This window comes from Onychostoma macrolepis, chromosome 18 (genome assembly GCF_012432095.1).
Source record: "Onychostoma macrolepis isolate SWU-2019 chromosome 18, ASM1243209v1, whole genome shotgun sequence".
Lineage (NCBI taxonomy): Eukaryota > Metazoa > Chordata > Actinopteri > Cypriniformes > Cyprinidae > Onychostoma > Onychostoma macrolepis.
The window spans coordinates 28964713-28980695 of NC_081172.1; the positions used below are offsets into that span (position 1 = coordinate 28964713).

The 15983-nt window shown below is 36.1% G+C and overlaps 1 protein-coding gene across 5 annotated transcripts; it reads left to right on the forward strand.

The window, feature by feature from the left end:
- Window positions 1-295: 295 nt before the first annotated feature.
- Window positions 296-13601, forward strand: fam118b (family with sequence similarity 118 member B). 5 transcript variants are annotated; one of them, XM_058752178.1, is made up of 10 exons: window positions 1133-1267; window positions 2395-2520; window positions 2696-2762; window positions 3766-3855; window positions 4675-4927; window positions 8365-8592; window positions 9959-10087; window positions 11488-11797; window positions 11881-11946; window positions 12058-13601. In XM_058752178.1, exons 4-10 carry the CDS (start codon window positions 3773-3775, stop codon window positions 12084-12086), a joined length of 1098 nt encoding a protein of 365 aa, XP_058608161.1. In that variant the 5' UTR covers window positions 1133-1267; window positions 2395-2520; window positions 2696-2762; window positions 3766-3772; the 3' UTR covers window positions 12087-13601. The 5 variants fall into 5 exon arrangements, with proteins under 5 accessions (XP_058608158.1, XP_058608159.1, XP_058608160.1 ...); XM_058752175.1 differs by lacking the exons at window positions 2395-2520; window positions 2696-2762 and adding an exon at window positions 296-381 and having other exon boundaries at window positions 990-1267; XM_058752176.1 differs by lacking the exons at window positions 2395-2520; window positions 2696-2762 and adding an exon at window positions 296-381 and having other exon boundaries at window positions 990-1267; window positions 12229-13601.
- Window positions 13602-15983: the final 2382 nt, after the last annotated feature.

Here is a 15983-nt window from a genome sequence, read left to right on the forward strand (position 1 = left end):
ACTGAACCGCTATAAAAGGAGCAACTTACAGACTTGAGCTCTTTCTTCAGCCATCTGCCGTTGAGTTACCTGTTTGCCAATGCTATAACTTATTATATTATTTATAAAAATACAATTTTTAATGAAGTTCTAAGCTTGTCAGATTTTTACCAAAAGGACAGAACATTAAACACTATTTATCCAATGTTATCTAATATATATATACAATAGTAATATAGTCATATTTCTTCTATCAACATGAATAAGTATCTCACTATTTTGTCAACTAAGTTACTAAGACAACACCCCCATGTAACTGAGCAATAGTTTGTCCCAAAGCCATGTGACTTGCATCACATGATTGCATTGCCTTTCAGTGACAGACATTTTGAAAACACACTGGTAAGTGGACTCTGATTTTATTTAATATTTCATTGATAATAGTTCATAGAGTGAGATTGCATTATATTATGTTATTATGCAAAAAATGCCATGCATCTGACCATAAAAAAGACAAGTATGTCAGCTATGCTACCATGCAGTCAACAATGTTACTTAGCAATGTCATAGACATGAATCAGTATAATTTTTTATATTTAATCATGTTTGTATGTTGTAGATTACCTATAACTGTACTTGTAATAGTTTAACTGAGTATAACTTGCACTACTGTTCATAGTGGGGTCTGTAAGATTTGTGAAATATTATTGGAATTAACAGAAAAAGTTTTCTATTTGAATATATTTTAAAATGTAATTCATTCCTGTGATGGTAAAGCTGAATTTTCCGCATCGTTACTCCAGGGTCATCCTTCAGAAATCGAATATGCAAATTTGCAGCTCAAGAAAGACATTAGTCTTATTTATGTTATCAATGTTGAAAACAGTTGTGCTGCTAAAACCAAAAATCTTATTGACCCCAAATTTTGAACGGTATATTCACATTATACGTGATCCATTATTAAAAAAAAACAGTAAGTACATAATCAACACTTTCCATGATTTCTATAGATGTCAGCAGCAGAGAAACAGCGAAGATACCGGGCTCGACGAGATGCTGATCCCTCAAGAAGGGCACAATATTTAGAAAAGCAAAGAGAGGCCTGGTACAGACTAATAAGACATGGAAAGGTGAAACCAGTCGCAGAGTTGAGTGAGAGTGAGAAACAAACCAAAAGAGACCAATGGAGAAAAGCACAGCAGAGAAGAAGACAAAGAAAACGAATGCTAGAAAACATGATTAGTCCAAAAGACAGCAATGAATTTGAACAGCCACCTACAGAATCAAGGTATAAAGCCTGGAAGCCCATTTCCGCCACTGAATAAAAAATAAAATGTGACATTTTATCTCAAAATTCTGACTTTTTTTCTGACAATTTCAACTTTACATCTCGCAATTGTGACTTTTTCCCCCTCAGAATTGTGAGATACAAATTGTATTTTTTATGTTTTAAAATTATTAAAAGTGATGCATAAAAAAAAAAAAAAAAAAATTGAATTAATTACATAATGTGCCGATTGATTAATCAAATTAATCTCAAATGAATTAGATTAATTATTTAACATGCACATCATGCCGATTAATTAAAGATAAAGTTATTAAAGATAATGGTTATCATTGTGTTAATTTAGAAAAAACAACAATGAATAGATATTTCAGAAAAGTAGCTTTAGAAATAAATATTTTAATTCAACATACAAAAATACAAATAAATAGTAAAATATGAAATTATTTAAAAAAAGAAATGATAGGCCTTCTCTAAATATAAAACTAAAAGCATCAGTAGGCAAATCCCTGTCTTAATAAGTGAGTCATTCAGTCATTCATTCAATAGATTCGTTCAAAGGGCTGATACATTCAGAAAAGAATCATGTGACTGCCTTTATGAATCACTTATGAATCACTTATTCACTCAATTCGTTTAAAGACGTGGATTCATTAATGAAAGGGTGTTGATCAGAGACTCACAACAGTTCTCCTAGGGCTTTATTTTCGTTGGTGCACAGAACTGTGTGATATTAACTTGCAATTGTGAGATATTAAGGCTGAATTGGGAGTTTTTTCCTCCTCAGAACTGGGCTTTATAACTCGCAATTGCAAGAAAAAAAAAAGTAAGAATTGTGAGATAAAAAGTCGCAATTACCTTTTTTTATTCGGTGACTGAAACGGGCTTCCATAGAAAGCGGTTTAAGTTATGATGTTTTTTATTTAATTTAAATTTTTTACAATTTTAATAGCCTATGTTATAAAATGAACAAGTTTGGAAAATCAATAATGTGTCAGCTATGTTACTCACATCATTTTATGTCTCACATCATTAAATGAAAATTACTACTCTGATTGACTGTTGTGTTTGGAGCCACCGCTTGTAAGTAAGTGTGTGTGTGTGTGTGTGTGTGTGTGTGACTGCATCAGTCTGGCGGATTAAACCTTCACGTCCCACAGACACACGCGGGAGCGCGCACATCCGCTGGGATGCGCGGACACGTGTAAAGCCAGAGCTTGTGTACACAAGACTCGCGGAGGAAAGTCTCTAGACAGGTACTTCGCTTGAGGCTGAACTGATTCATTCAAGGCCTTTAGCGTTTTAGACTCTAAAGGCTGACTGGCACTGATACCCTACTGGTATTGAGATCTTATAGGAAGCCACTTAAAGTTTGTTCGATAAAAAAATAAGAGTTTATTTTTGTAACGTTAGTGTTTTTTTTATCATTAGTAAGTTAAACGCCTCGAGTAAATCTAAGAAAGTACTCGGATCCTCATTTTTTCCTCTGTTCATCTGGGTAAGTCGTGTTTTGACACTTTTAAGATATCCTTTTTGTTTCGGTACTGTTGTCGTTAACGTTAACTTACTTTCTTTAACTTTAGTCTTTTGATGAAGCGGATTGGTAAATCTCCTCTTTTCCGTTATCTCGCCTTTCCAGTTGAACGAAATGTAACTTAAAAGTATATGATTTATTAATTTTTGTTTTGTTAGTCTTGTAGTTTGGAGATAAATGATATCCATATAGACAATAGTGTAATATTAGCTTGTATGCTAAAGCTGTATTGTGTCACATATGGAACAAAAGCAACAGGTGACTGAAGACTTAAACTAAACGCCTCCGCTAAAACAACCAAAACATGTTTTACAATAATAATTACGTTATTACTATTCGTAATGGATTGGATTCAAGGATTTGCAGAAAAAAATGTTATTACTTTATAATAATTATATTATTAGGGGCTAAAAATACAATTGTAGCTAGCCTGTTAGCTTGCTAGCTCAAGAGGCTGTATTGGATGTCTGCTCAGTTTTTGTTGTTGTTGGTTATGATTGATTATTGGGCCTTTTATGTGCACCTGAATCTGTCATGGCATGAATTTGAAAGAAAAACTAAGAGAAAAGAGATATGCACTAACATCTGTTAGCTCCTGAGTGAACTTTGTACAACAAATCACAGCAGCATCTTCATATTTCGTCCTCGCATCACGAGCATGTAAATACTCTGTTTCTCCAGCCAGAGGAGAATAAATCTCTTTCAATGTCAAGATAACAAAGGCAATTAATTCAGTTAAGCTTCATTAACCTTCTAAATGAGCCCTTGACGTTGGTCTGATCAATTCCTGGTAACAACACTAATCTTAAACTCACTAGGTTTTTATATGTAGTGAATTTATGTTCTAAAACTGTCATACTGTGTAGTATTGCGTATAAATGAATTCTATCTATTTGTCTGGCGTCTGTTGTTTAGCCTTTTGGTCAATATTTGTAGCTTTATAAATGAATTGTACTTTGTTTCTCAGGAGTCGAATGGCCTCTGTTGTTACAGTGAAGACAGAGAAGCGTCCTTCCCATGACTCTGAGGATGGCGACACAGTGGCTAAGAAGGCCAGGTATGAAAACAACAGATGTTCGTGTCTTGTTTTGCTGCCAGCACATTCCCAGGGCGAGCCAAATATTCTTCATTAAAGTCAGCTCCTGTTGACCTGCTGACTGGTTCTGATGAACATGTGAACTTTCAAAGACCTGTACTTCCTGATAAGAATGACTTCGCCAGATAGGTTTTTCCTATTCTTTGAAAAAATGATAGTCCACCCAAAAATGTAAATTCTGTCATCATTTACACATCCTCATGTCATTCCAAACCTGTTTGACTTTCTTTCTTCTGAATAACGTAAAACAACATATTTTGAAGAAGGCTGGTAACCAGTTTTGGTTCCCATTGATTTCCATTGTACTTTTTGTCCATACATTGGAAGTCAGTGGGATTTGAAACCATTTTGTTACCGGCATTATTAAAAATATTTTCTTTTGTATTCCCCATAAGAACACAAAAGAAGATATCTGCCTTTAAAGCGTAGACGATTGGATGAGACATATTTTGAAAGAATTAGACATTTTTCTTTGAAACACATCAATACAAGTTACACAAACCAGGAGTTTTAATTACATTTAGACATGTCCAACATTTAAAAAGAAGTTTTACTTAAAAATCACCATCATCATAGAGAAGAAATAGAAAACAGCTAATGAGGTTGACTTTTTTCTTATAGCTAAGGACCTCCTTTTACTGATTGTTTGTTTAAAAGTTTCAGATCATATTTTTGAAGTCAGGTTAAGCCATGCTTTGCATGCAACTTTGTAGCGTAGTTCTGCCCATATGCGTGTTTCCTCTGACCTGATTACATTTCCTCCTCCTCGGCTGACTAAAGGAAGTTGTTGCCCAGCCTGAAGACCAAGCGTGCTCCTGAGCTGGTGCTGGTGATCGGCACGGGGGTGAGTTCAGCTGTAGCTCCTCAGGTGCCCGCGCTGCGCTCCTGGAAAGGTCTGATCCAGGCGCTGCTAGATGCTGCCAATGACTTTGATCTGCTTGAGGAGGAAGAGAGCCGCCGCTTCCAGAAAAGTCTGCAAGAGGACAAGAACCTGGTGCATGTTGCTCATGACCTTATCCAGAAACTTTCACCGGTAAGATGTTTTTTCATTTTCTTACCACTTTTGAAAGCACACACGCTATCTCTCTCTGTCTCTCTCTCTCTCTCTCTGTTTAAGTGGATGCTGCACACTGGTGGTGGTTGAGAAGAGACCCCTTCCCCATATGATTGTAAAGCGCTTTGGGTATATAGCAATACACAAAGCGCTATATAAATGCATCATCATCATTCATTCATAAATTTAGCAAAATGCTCCTTTCTAGAGTTACATTTGTCTAGTTAACTATCAAGTTATAGACAGTGAATGTCTTTTATGAGGTAAATGTAACTGTTACATAACATAATAGTTTACAAACTTGAAACACTGATTGAGCAATTACATGAAACATTTCAGTATGTTTTACTGTTCGTAGTGTCTCAGTAAGTAACTCCTCCCACCAACTTTTTTTTGGTATAGTCAACACTACAAAAGACGCACATCAAACATCATTTCCTGTGGCATAGATAGTAAGGCATATGCTTTTTGACGCGATCGGCCCGAGTTTGAATCTGCCTTTTGCCGAACTTTATTTCTCCCTTTTCAAATCTCATGTCAAAATGTTATAATATGAAATAATCAAAAAGTTGAAAATAAAGTATGGGTAGGGTTAGGGTAGGTGTGAGGGCTTTATTGTCCCAATAAGGTGGCATCCATTTAATAATTTGAATCAAAAGTATAATTTTCACTCAATACGTTATTATTGCGTACTGTTTTATAGTGTACTACAATACTGAGGTGCAGATAATTGCCACTGCTTGCAATAAGTAGTCTAAATAGCAGAAAACCCTGCTATTTTACCATACCATATTTTCACTTAGTGTAAATAGCATCTATCACTGATTACACTGTGTAAATAGCCGCTTCCTTTACTATTTCGTTTAACGTACCTTCTCATGTTTATTTAGTGCAAGAACTAGTAGTAAAGAGGAAGAATTGACTGATTCACGTGCGGCTTAAACTGATGCGGCTACAGCGATCTGTTATGGCACATTTAGTGTTGAAAAGTAAAATCAAAATTGATTTATTGTGTCCAGCCTCGGATTTTATGGTTGATATTATAAAGTCAAAGTGTAAGAAAGTTGCGCACATCTCACAAACCCAAATAGGGTTCAGGTGCAGGACACATTTTTTTTATAGCATATATATATAAATATATTATATATATATTTTATTGCAACGTTTCGACCATCGGGTGCCTGATGAAGACCTGATGGTCGAAACGTTGCAATAAAATATATATTTTTATGGAACAGTCAATTCAGTGTGCGGACATTACGTTTGCTCTTTTGCTATAGTTTGATATTATGAAGTGGCAGTAAATTTGTAATAATAAAAAAATAACATTTCAAATATTTTGCTAAACATACAATGTTTCAGTTTCTGTGATCAGTGAAAAGGTGGCAGGGCAAAGAAAAATCTTGAATGAAAAAAATCTGTATTGTTGATCCATAGTAAACATGTGGATCATGAACACAGTTCCGGGCAATGCATGGACTGAAGAGCACAACTATGAGTTTGTCCATCATTAGTCCCTTCCTCTCTCTCCAGCCAAAATGGGGCATAGAACCACGTGCCACCAATGATGTTGTTTTTGTCGCCCCGTCAAAACAGCACTCAGGGATTTATCCCTGTTTTTCATTGTCAAGCCTCAGTATCATTTGCATCCAAACCCACCAGTGTCACTAGAGGATTTAGATGGCATTAGGCTTGTGAAAGGGAGTTAGGTAATGAATTTCAGCTCCAGTGCTGGGGTTTCATTGCCTGGAATGGTCGTAGCTGAACAATTCACATCAACAAAATAACTATCCTAGAAAAACATCAGCCTGCTGTCTGTCTCTACCCAGTGAATTTCCAAGCTCAGTTTGTTTGGTATCGTTATTGTTAGGTCTTTCAGTGATTTAACCTACTTGTTAGAGTTTTGAGCCTCACATGAGCAGAGCAGTAGCGCAAAAAACTAGGCTAATCTGAACACGCGTCCAGGATTCACACCTCCAGAACAACGTGCCCCGACTAGATGCTAGTTCATTCAGCTTTGGCATTACATATTGCTTTAGAAATGCATTCTTTGTAATGTTTGTAGCAAGTCAGTAGATGCCAGTCAAAATACATTTGTGCTTTGACATGTTTGGACATGAATATATAAGTCACGCTTGACTTTCAGACTGCTTTTTTGATTCAGACATCAATGTTATCGAGTTACTATGTTGATAAGCACAAAAAAGTCCATACTCCTCCAAGAATTGATTGCATGTTCATCTCATTTCCGAATGCTTGTTGCTCAATACTGTTATTTTTCATTGAGTACCCAAATCAGGGCTCCAGAAAAATAAATAAATAAATAGACCTTAGTGAGGATAGACAGCATATTGAATTTGACACAGATGAAATCAAGGCAAGTTTCGTAAGGGAAACTCAGAGAGAATATTAGATGTGTTGTTGGTGGTTAAATTATTTCCGACATTAAAGCGCATTATTAACGTCAACAGCCAAAAAGGTTTCACAGGATTATGAATGTAGCCTACCTGAAAGTGATGCATGGACTTCATCTTTTTTTATGGCTTGCTGCCTAGTGTGTTCATCGTAAAATGCATTTTTATAATTATATATATATATATATATATATATATATATATATATATATATATATATATATATAACACATGTTCATGTTTATATTTTTATTTCTGTATATGTTCATTTTAATATTAATATAGAACAAAAGTGGTATGATACAAAAAACATTTTGTACACCTTTTTCATCTGTATTTAATGCTGACCGCATATGATCAGATGCTGAGACAGAGGTTAATACCAGGTGTAAACAGTTGAAAGACATTTAAACCTCTGAGATCAGAGGCATTAGTTCACGTCAGGTGTGGAGGTGCTGATAATTAGCCTCCTCCTGAGAAAGTGGATTCTGCAAGCTATTCATAGCAGCACCTCTCTCTCTCTCTGTCTGTCTCTGGTTTTCCATGTGCCTCTGCCAGGCTCAGAGAATGAATTCAGCTCAGTGTAATGAGATTGAGTCTGACCAGGACAAGGGCACTGCTGTCAAAACTCCTCTATTCTCAGTGCTCTCTCCACAGTCTCTCACATACTCAGGAATCAAATTGTGTGCAGAGTTTCTAATTACCTACAAATATAGCCTAAATATTTGACTAAAGTATTCTGTTTCTTATGAGGTTCCTATTATCAGGCTATAAAAATCAAGCTAATTGCATTGCCTACAAGATTAGCTTAAATATATGAATTAATGTCCCTTGATGTGTTCCATAGAGAACATTTCAAGACCTTTGAGGAAGATAATGCTTATCTTCCCCTCTAAAAGCCTGCTTTGGTTGACTCCTGTAACACAGAAGAGTTATTTGAATACTCCTCAAGTTGATTTGTTTTTCTATTCATCTCAGATTTCTTTCTTTTGGTCTCTGTAGAGGACAGGAAATGTACGCTCCACCTTTTTTAAAGACTGCCTCTATGAGGTGTTTGATGACTTGGAGTGTAAGATGGAGAATGCTGGGAAACATCTCCTCCGCTCCGTGCTGCAGTTGATGGAGAGTGGCGCGCTGGTCCTCACCACCAACTTTGACAATCTGCTAGAAATTTATGCCGCCCACCAAGGGACCAAGCTGGAGTCTTTGGATCTCACAGATGAGAAGAAGGTACCAGCTGTGTTTTCTGTATAAATGAGGGGAATTAGCATTACAGTTCAGACTGCATTATTTGACGCTAACAATTTGAATAGTAAAAGTAGTCAAACTTTTAGATTTGCACGTGGTCAGTGCATAAGTGTAGTGTTGATGAGAGAAGATACTTTAATAATCTAAATGTCATATATTCTCCATGACGTTTCTTTTCTGAAGCAACAATATTAAATAAGGACTTATTTCCTTATTGTATAAATTGTATAAATCCTAAATTGTATAAATCCGCTTGTGAAAATAATATATTATTAGTATAAAATAAAAAGTAACCGCAATAATCATTATAACAGTGATTATTATTATACTTAAGTACTTAATTCTATCTGTCAATCAAACATTCTAATAAATTACAACATTTAACATTTTTGTATTTTTTTTTGTGAAATCTAGATTTTATATATATATATATATATATATATATATACATACAGTATATATTATACTGTATATACACAATACACACACACACACACACATATATATAATAATATATATAATAATGTTTGTAAACATTTCAATTTCAAATGAAAAATTATTCCAATTTGAATTAACTATTTTCTGTTTGAATATATTTTAAAATGTAATTTATTCTTGTGATGCCAAGTTGAATCTGCATCATTACTCCAGTCGTCTTCAGAATTCATTCAATATCAATATAAAACATATAAAACACTTAAACATTGTAATGTTTCTTGGCAAGTCATCGGGACCTGACCGTCCATCAGCAATTTGACTTCATATAGAGCACGATTATTTAGTCTATCTGAATTGCATTATGTCTGATAAAAGTCACTGATAAATAACAGATAAAAATATCTGAAGAAGAGACTATGGGGACAAAAATACCCATCGTCAGATCATCAGTTGCTTTCAGCGCAAACTAAAAACAAAGTGTGCTTTGAAATATAACTGTGAAACGCTGTTCCTCAGATGTTCAGTGCACTGGGTTCATCTCTTGTTTGCTTTTGGCCATAAATTTCCTTCAGCACAAAGCAGTGAAAGCTTCAGCTATTAGCCATAAAATCAGCCTTATGGTCTCAGGCCAAGCGTCATGTAGTGCATTAGTGCATGTAAGCTCTACAGCAGCTCACCTGAAGGGCCCTCGGAAACACAAGTGACTGCATGTCCAGTTCCCTGTGTCTTTATTCATCAGGCCGTGTGTGGTTTTCCATAGCGTGGCCTTTAGGCAGGGTGTTTATGCACCTTTTCCATCAAATGCCTCTTGATTAGAACCCGCAGTCATTAAAAGCAGCTGGACGCTCCTAGTGGGAGCCGGATTGGGAGCAGTGGAGTATGAAATGGCGCTGTGTGCTTGTGTGTGCAGGTTCTGGAGTGGGCTCAGGAGAAGAGAAGACTGAGCGTACTCCATATTCACGGTGTTTACACAAACCCCAGCGGCATCGTCCTGCATCCTGCTGGCTACCAGAACGTTCTGAGGAACACAGAAGTCATGGTGAGTGAATGTTTTCTGCTCTCAGGAACGTTGATAATTCACCGGGGTGGAGGACACTGTGAACCAAAGCATTCTGGGCTGAAGAGATACTCCCTTTTGTGGCGGTTTTTATTGCTCACTGTCCAGTCCTTGAAATAATTTACCCAAATGCAAACTGCTATGGCAGCATTATCAGCATTATATGATGCCGATAAAAGCAATTTATAATGTTATGATGGTCTATGACATAATGCAGTTAAAAAATGCATTAAAAATGCAATTCGAACCTTGAATACACCTCTTCTATAATGAGCATGTTTTAATGTCTGAATTCATATTCATTTTAATATGTTTTCAGGGACATAAAGTCAAAAATGTGAGGGTGGTGCATAACACCGAAATTATGATATGGCTCCCTGTGGTTTTCTGTCAAAATAAAAGGTTGATGGTTTAATGTTTGAAAATGAAGAAATTAAGACAGCCTATAAAAATATTAGTAATGGAACTGTAGTTGTAGTTACAGCATTAAAAATAATGAATGTGATAATAATAATAAAATGGAATATATATATGTATTATTATTGTTTTATATTATACATTATTTTATAGTCATACTGATATATAATCACACAACTTCACAAATTGTGCAGCCCTACAAACAAGCACAGCAAACCTGAATGTTTTAAAATTGTTTTAAATCACGAAAGCGGTTTTCCAAAAAATTTGACATTGAAGGCAAGGTTATTTCAGGTTTAAAATGTTATGTGGTGCAGCTCCCCCAAAAATGATGATGATTTCTAAATGAATAATTCATGATATATATATATATATATATATATATATACAAATTAGTGCTGTCAATCGATTAAAACATTTTAACTAATCAATCACACATTTTTCTAATCGTGATTAATCTCACCTAACATTCAAATTTGAAAATGTACTTTCATATCGCAATAATTTCACATGCAATATTCAAATTAACGTACAAACAAGCACAGTATTAACGGCAGACAGGAGAGGAAGATTCGTTTTTACCGACATATGGCCTGACTGCAGTTCACTGATGTTCTACTGAAGCTCGTCGTCACCTGTAACGTTTCTGTGCTTGTTATCCGCACGTGTTTAACTGTGCATCTGAAAAGTCTCCGGTTTGATGTGGTCGTAAAGACGTTCTGTGCGCCTAAATAAACACAATTTTCGTCAAGAAAAAAAGAGACCGAAGCAAGCAGTTGTGAGTGGGGTGGCCAACCCTAGCCCCGCCCCAGCGTTAACTCAATCGTTCAATTATATATATTTTTTTAAATGCATTTCAATTTGAATTATTTATTTATTTTTAAGAAGATGAGTGGACTGACATGTGTTCAAAGTGTTAGGAGAGTCATATCAGTCCATAATGTCAGTTTTGCATGTTTTTGCAGAGGGAGATCCAGAAACTCTATGAAACCAAGTCTTTTGTGTTCCTGGGCTGTGGGAGGACAGTGGATGACACCACCTTCCAGGCACTGTTTCTCGAGGCGGTCAAACACAAGTCTGACCTTGAGCATTTCATGCTGGTGCGGCGAGAGGATGTGGGCGAATTCAAGAAGCTCCGAGACAACATGCTGGACAAGGGCATTAAGGTCATCTCGTACGGCAACGAATACGCCGACTTGCCGGAGTACTTTGAACGACTGGCCAACGAGATTTGCAACCGGGATGTGGACCGGGATGTGGTCACCAATGGCTGGGGTAAGTTGTCTTCACTTTTTAGATGCGTAACATGCTACTGATGTTTCTTTTTTTTCACCGATTCATTTGCTGGATTAATTCAGGATCTCCCATCTCACAAGGCGAAGAAAGTCAAAATGGCTTTACGACCCAGAAAAACCTCCTGCAAGGTTAGGACAGCTTTTGTGTTGGCACCTCAACCAGCTTGCATGCTAAAGGCAGTTTGGGCATTTGACTGGAGCATGACGACGCATTTTTTCCTTTTCCCTTCTTTCCTTCAGTGCATGCTTCTAGAACGATAGAAACATGAATGCAGCTCAAGGGCTTCTGTTGTTGTTTTATACTCACCTTCCCACTGTATTCCTCTGCACCCGTGGCTTCCCGTGATGAAATCAGCTGATGCACAAATGTAATGAGACCTTCATTGTAGCTCTTCCTCTTTCCCTGTCCAGACTACCACTCGTGACACAAGTGGCAGTCTGGGATCGTTTCCACAGCTCCGCCGCCCCCTTCCGCTCGGATCTGGTATGACTAGATCTTCACGCACAACAGACTCATTTCTCATACTTAAACCGAGCGCCGCCAGTACCGGTTCGCTTCACACGGGAAAGGCGTCAGTAAAAGCACCACCAAGCGAACTGTGAACTCCTGCAACTCGGAAAATGTTTATGAAACTCTTCATGTGAGTGAGGGAGAATTTTTTTTTTTAATGTGGTTTTAAGTGAAGTGTGGACCAAGAATGATGTTCAGGGCAGTCTGATCTTAAATATGAGCTGTCAAATTCCAAAACATTTGAACAGGAGTGTTAGTAATGCAGTCTCACTTCCCATTTTTCACATCAGTAAAAGCACCAGCAATATTAAAATTGATTGTGTGAACCTCACAAAATTATCAAGAAATGTCCATGTCAAATTTCACCTCTAAATAAGTGTATATATATATATATATATATATATATATATATATATAAGTGTTAACATGGTTAATTTGGCATTGCAACATAATTTTATCACACCTAAACACTGCCCACCTTCAAATTCAGATTACTGTAATGTGAAAAATCCCTCATTTAAAAAAAAAAAAGAATTCTTAGTACTACTTTACATAGTACAGTAAAATTAAATGTTTAATGATAGCATTTGCTGTAATAAATAATGAATTAAAATAATGATTTTAATAAAATTGCAAGAAAATTTTTTTTTTATTCTGTGGCAGAAACAAGCTTCCATATACAGTATTTTGAGAATTACAGTATACAGAAATGCGAGATGTAAACTCAGAATTCTATGAAAAAAGTCAGATTTGTTAGAAAAATGTTGCATTTATCTTTTTATTCTGTTGTGGAAACAAGCTTCCATATACAGTACACACACATACATTTTTATTGGTTGAAATATGACTCAGGACATTTCTTTTGTTACTAAATCTGTTCTGTAAGGAGGAGGAAATGCAATAAATGCTTTGTCAGAGTGACTGAGGTGTGACTCAAAATTCATGTGATTTCTCAGGCTTTACTTATAGAAGCATTTCAGCTTCCATGAATCTACTTGAACTTTTCACAAGACTAATGAGGATAATGATATAATGCCATCATTCCTCTCAAGCCACACAACTTTCAAGACATTTTATTGCACTTTGACAGTTAGTCCCCATTTATAGTCGTAAATGCTTAGTCAATAATGCTCAAAAAAGACATGTAAACAGTTGTTTATAAACCTTTTGTATTTTAACTCCAGTGGTCCACTGTTTTATCATCTCTGTCCACAAATGTCTTTTAGGTATTTATATGCTATTTTAAAATAAAGCAGGTCTGTTTGGTACCAAATGTGTTGTCATTAATGAGAGCGCACAAATGCAGTGAATGTGTTTTCAAGAATTACATCTACACACCTTATGTTTAAGTTACGAGCAAGAGCGGCCATTTGTAACTTGAATGTACGAAACTTCCGGTGTCACCTGCTTCCAGTTACTTTAGCTGTACAAAAACAATCTGTTATGCTGCTTGATAAAGCAAACTGGTATTTGTTCTATTATTTTAATTTATTATCGTAATCATAAACACACTGGTTTGTGGACTTCTGGTTATTTAACTATAGAGGCTAATGAATTGCAGTCCCATACATTGAAAGAAAATACTTCGCAAAATAAGGTCTAGTGGTCTGTTAGGTTTATATTCAGTGAGCATATCTCCAATGTATTTAGGTCCTAGGCCATTGAGTGATTTATAAATGAGTAAAAGAACTTTAAAATCAATCCTAAATGTAACTGGAAGCCAGTGTAAGGACCTGAGGACTGGTGTGATAAGCTCAGATTTTCTGGTTCTAGTCAGAATCCTGGCAGCAGCGTTCTGGATGAGCTGCAGCTGTCCAATGGTCTTCTTTGGAAGGAGACCATTACAATAATCCATCCTGCTGGTGATAAAGGCATGAACAAGTTTCTCCAAGTCTTGAAACAAAACATCTAATTGTTGGGTAACACTTTACAATAATGTTCATTAGTTAACAACTTTAGTTAACATGAACTAAGAATGAACAATACTTCTACAACATTTATTAATCTTAATGTTATTTTCAACATTTACTAATGCATTATTAAAATCACAAGTTGTGTTTGTTAACATTAGTTAATGCACTGTGAACTAACATGAATAAACAATGAACAACTGTATTTTCATTAACATTAACAAAGATTAATAACTAGTGTAATAAATGCATTGTTCATTGTTTTTTCATGTTAGTTAATATATTAACTAATGTTAACAAATGACACCTTATTGTAAAGTTTTACCAATTCTTGCAGTGTTTTTGAGATGATAGTATGCTGATTTAGTCACTGTTTTGACATGACTACTGAAACTAAGGTCTGTCTTCAGAATCACACCAAGATTCTTGACTTGATTTTTAGTTGTTTGACCCCTAGAGGCAAGGTATGCATTCACCTTGAGAACTTCATCTTTGTTTCCAAATGCAATGACTTCAGTTTTCTCCTCATTTAACTGAAGAAAGTTTTGGCACATCCAGCTGTTAATTTCATCAATGCATTGGCAGAGGGAGTCAATGGGGCTGTAGTCATTTTGGAGATAAGGCTAGATAAATCTGGGTATCATCAGCATAGCTGTGATAGGAAATTTGGTTCTTTCTCATTATTTGACTTAGTGTGAGCATATACAGGCTAAACAAGAGTGGTGCTAGAATTGAGCCTTGTGGGATTCTGCATGTCATGGACGTCCACTTAGACTTATACTCACATAAAAAACCCTCCCTTCCAAGTATGACCTGAACCATTTGAGTACCATCCCAGAAAGCCCGACCCAGTTTTCCAGTCTTTCTAGAAGTACGTTATGATCGACAGTGTCAAATGCAGCACTGAGATCTAGTAGTACCAGCACTGATATTTTTCCAGAATCAGAATTAAAGCGAATATCATTTATTATCTTTATAAACGTTGTCTCTGTGCTGTGATGTGGGCAGAAACCAGATTGAAAATTGTCCAGGTATTCATTTGAGTTTAAGTAGCTGTTCAGCTGATTAAAAACTACCTTTTCAATAATCTTGCCTGTAAAAGGAAGATTTGATATTGGTCTATAGTTGCTCAATATGGTGTTATCAAGATTGCTCTTTTTCAGAAGGGGCTTAATAATGGCAGTTTTCAGGGATTTTGTAAAAGTCCCAGAAAGAAGTGAGGCGTTCACCACTTCTAAGAGATTTGCTTCTAAACAGTTCAGCACACTTTTGAAAAAAAGATGTGGGAAACGTGTCAAGATAGCAGGCTGACAATTTAAAGTGCTGCACAATTTCTTCCAAAATGTTGCTACCAATTGCTTCAAAAACAGACATCTTTTTGAAATTGCAGTTGAATCTGTGTGACCTCTGCATAACTTGAGAATGTGCCAATCTCCTTTCTGATATTACTGATCTTCTCAGAAAAGGAGGAAGCAAACTCATACTCTGTACTGCTGTTGATTCTCTCAAAGGTGATTTTTGTCTACTAGTCTTCTTGCTGACTTTCACAGGAGCAATATCATCAATAACATTCTTAACTTTTGGGCTAAAGGAATCAAGGAGAATATCAACAGAGTCGTCTAGATGTCAGATGTCGTTCCATACACGTAAGACCCTAACTGTAAATGTAACACGTAAAAACACAACTGAAATGTTCCCAGACCCTGAAACGTAGTAAGGACATCGATAAAACAGTCCGTGAGACA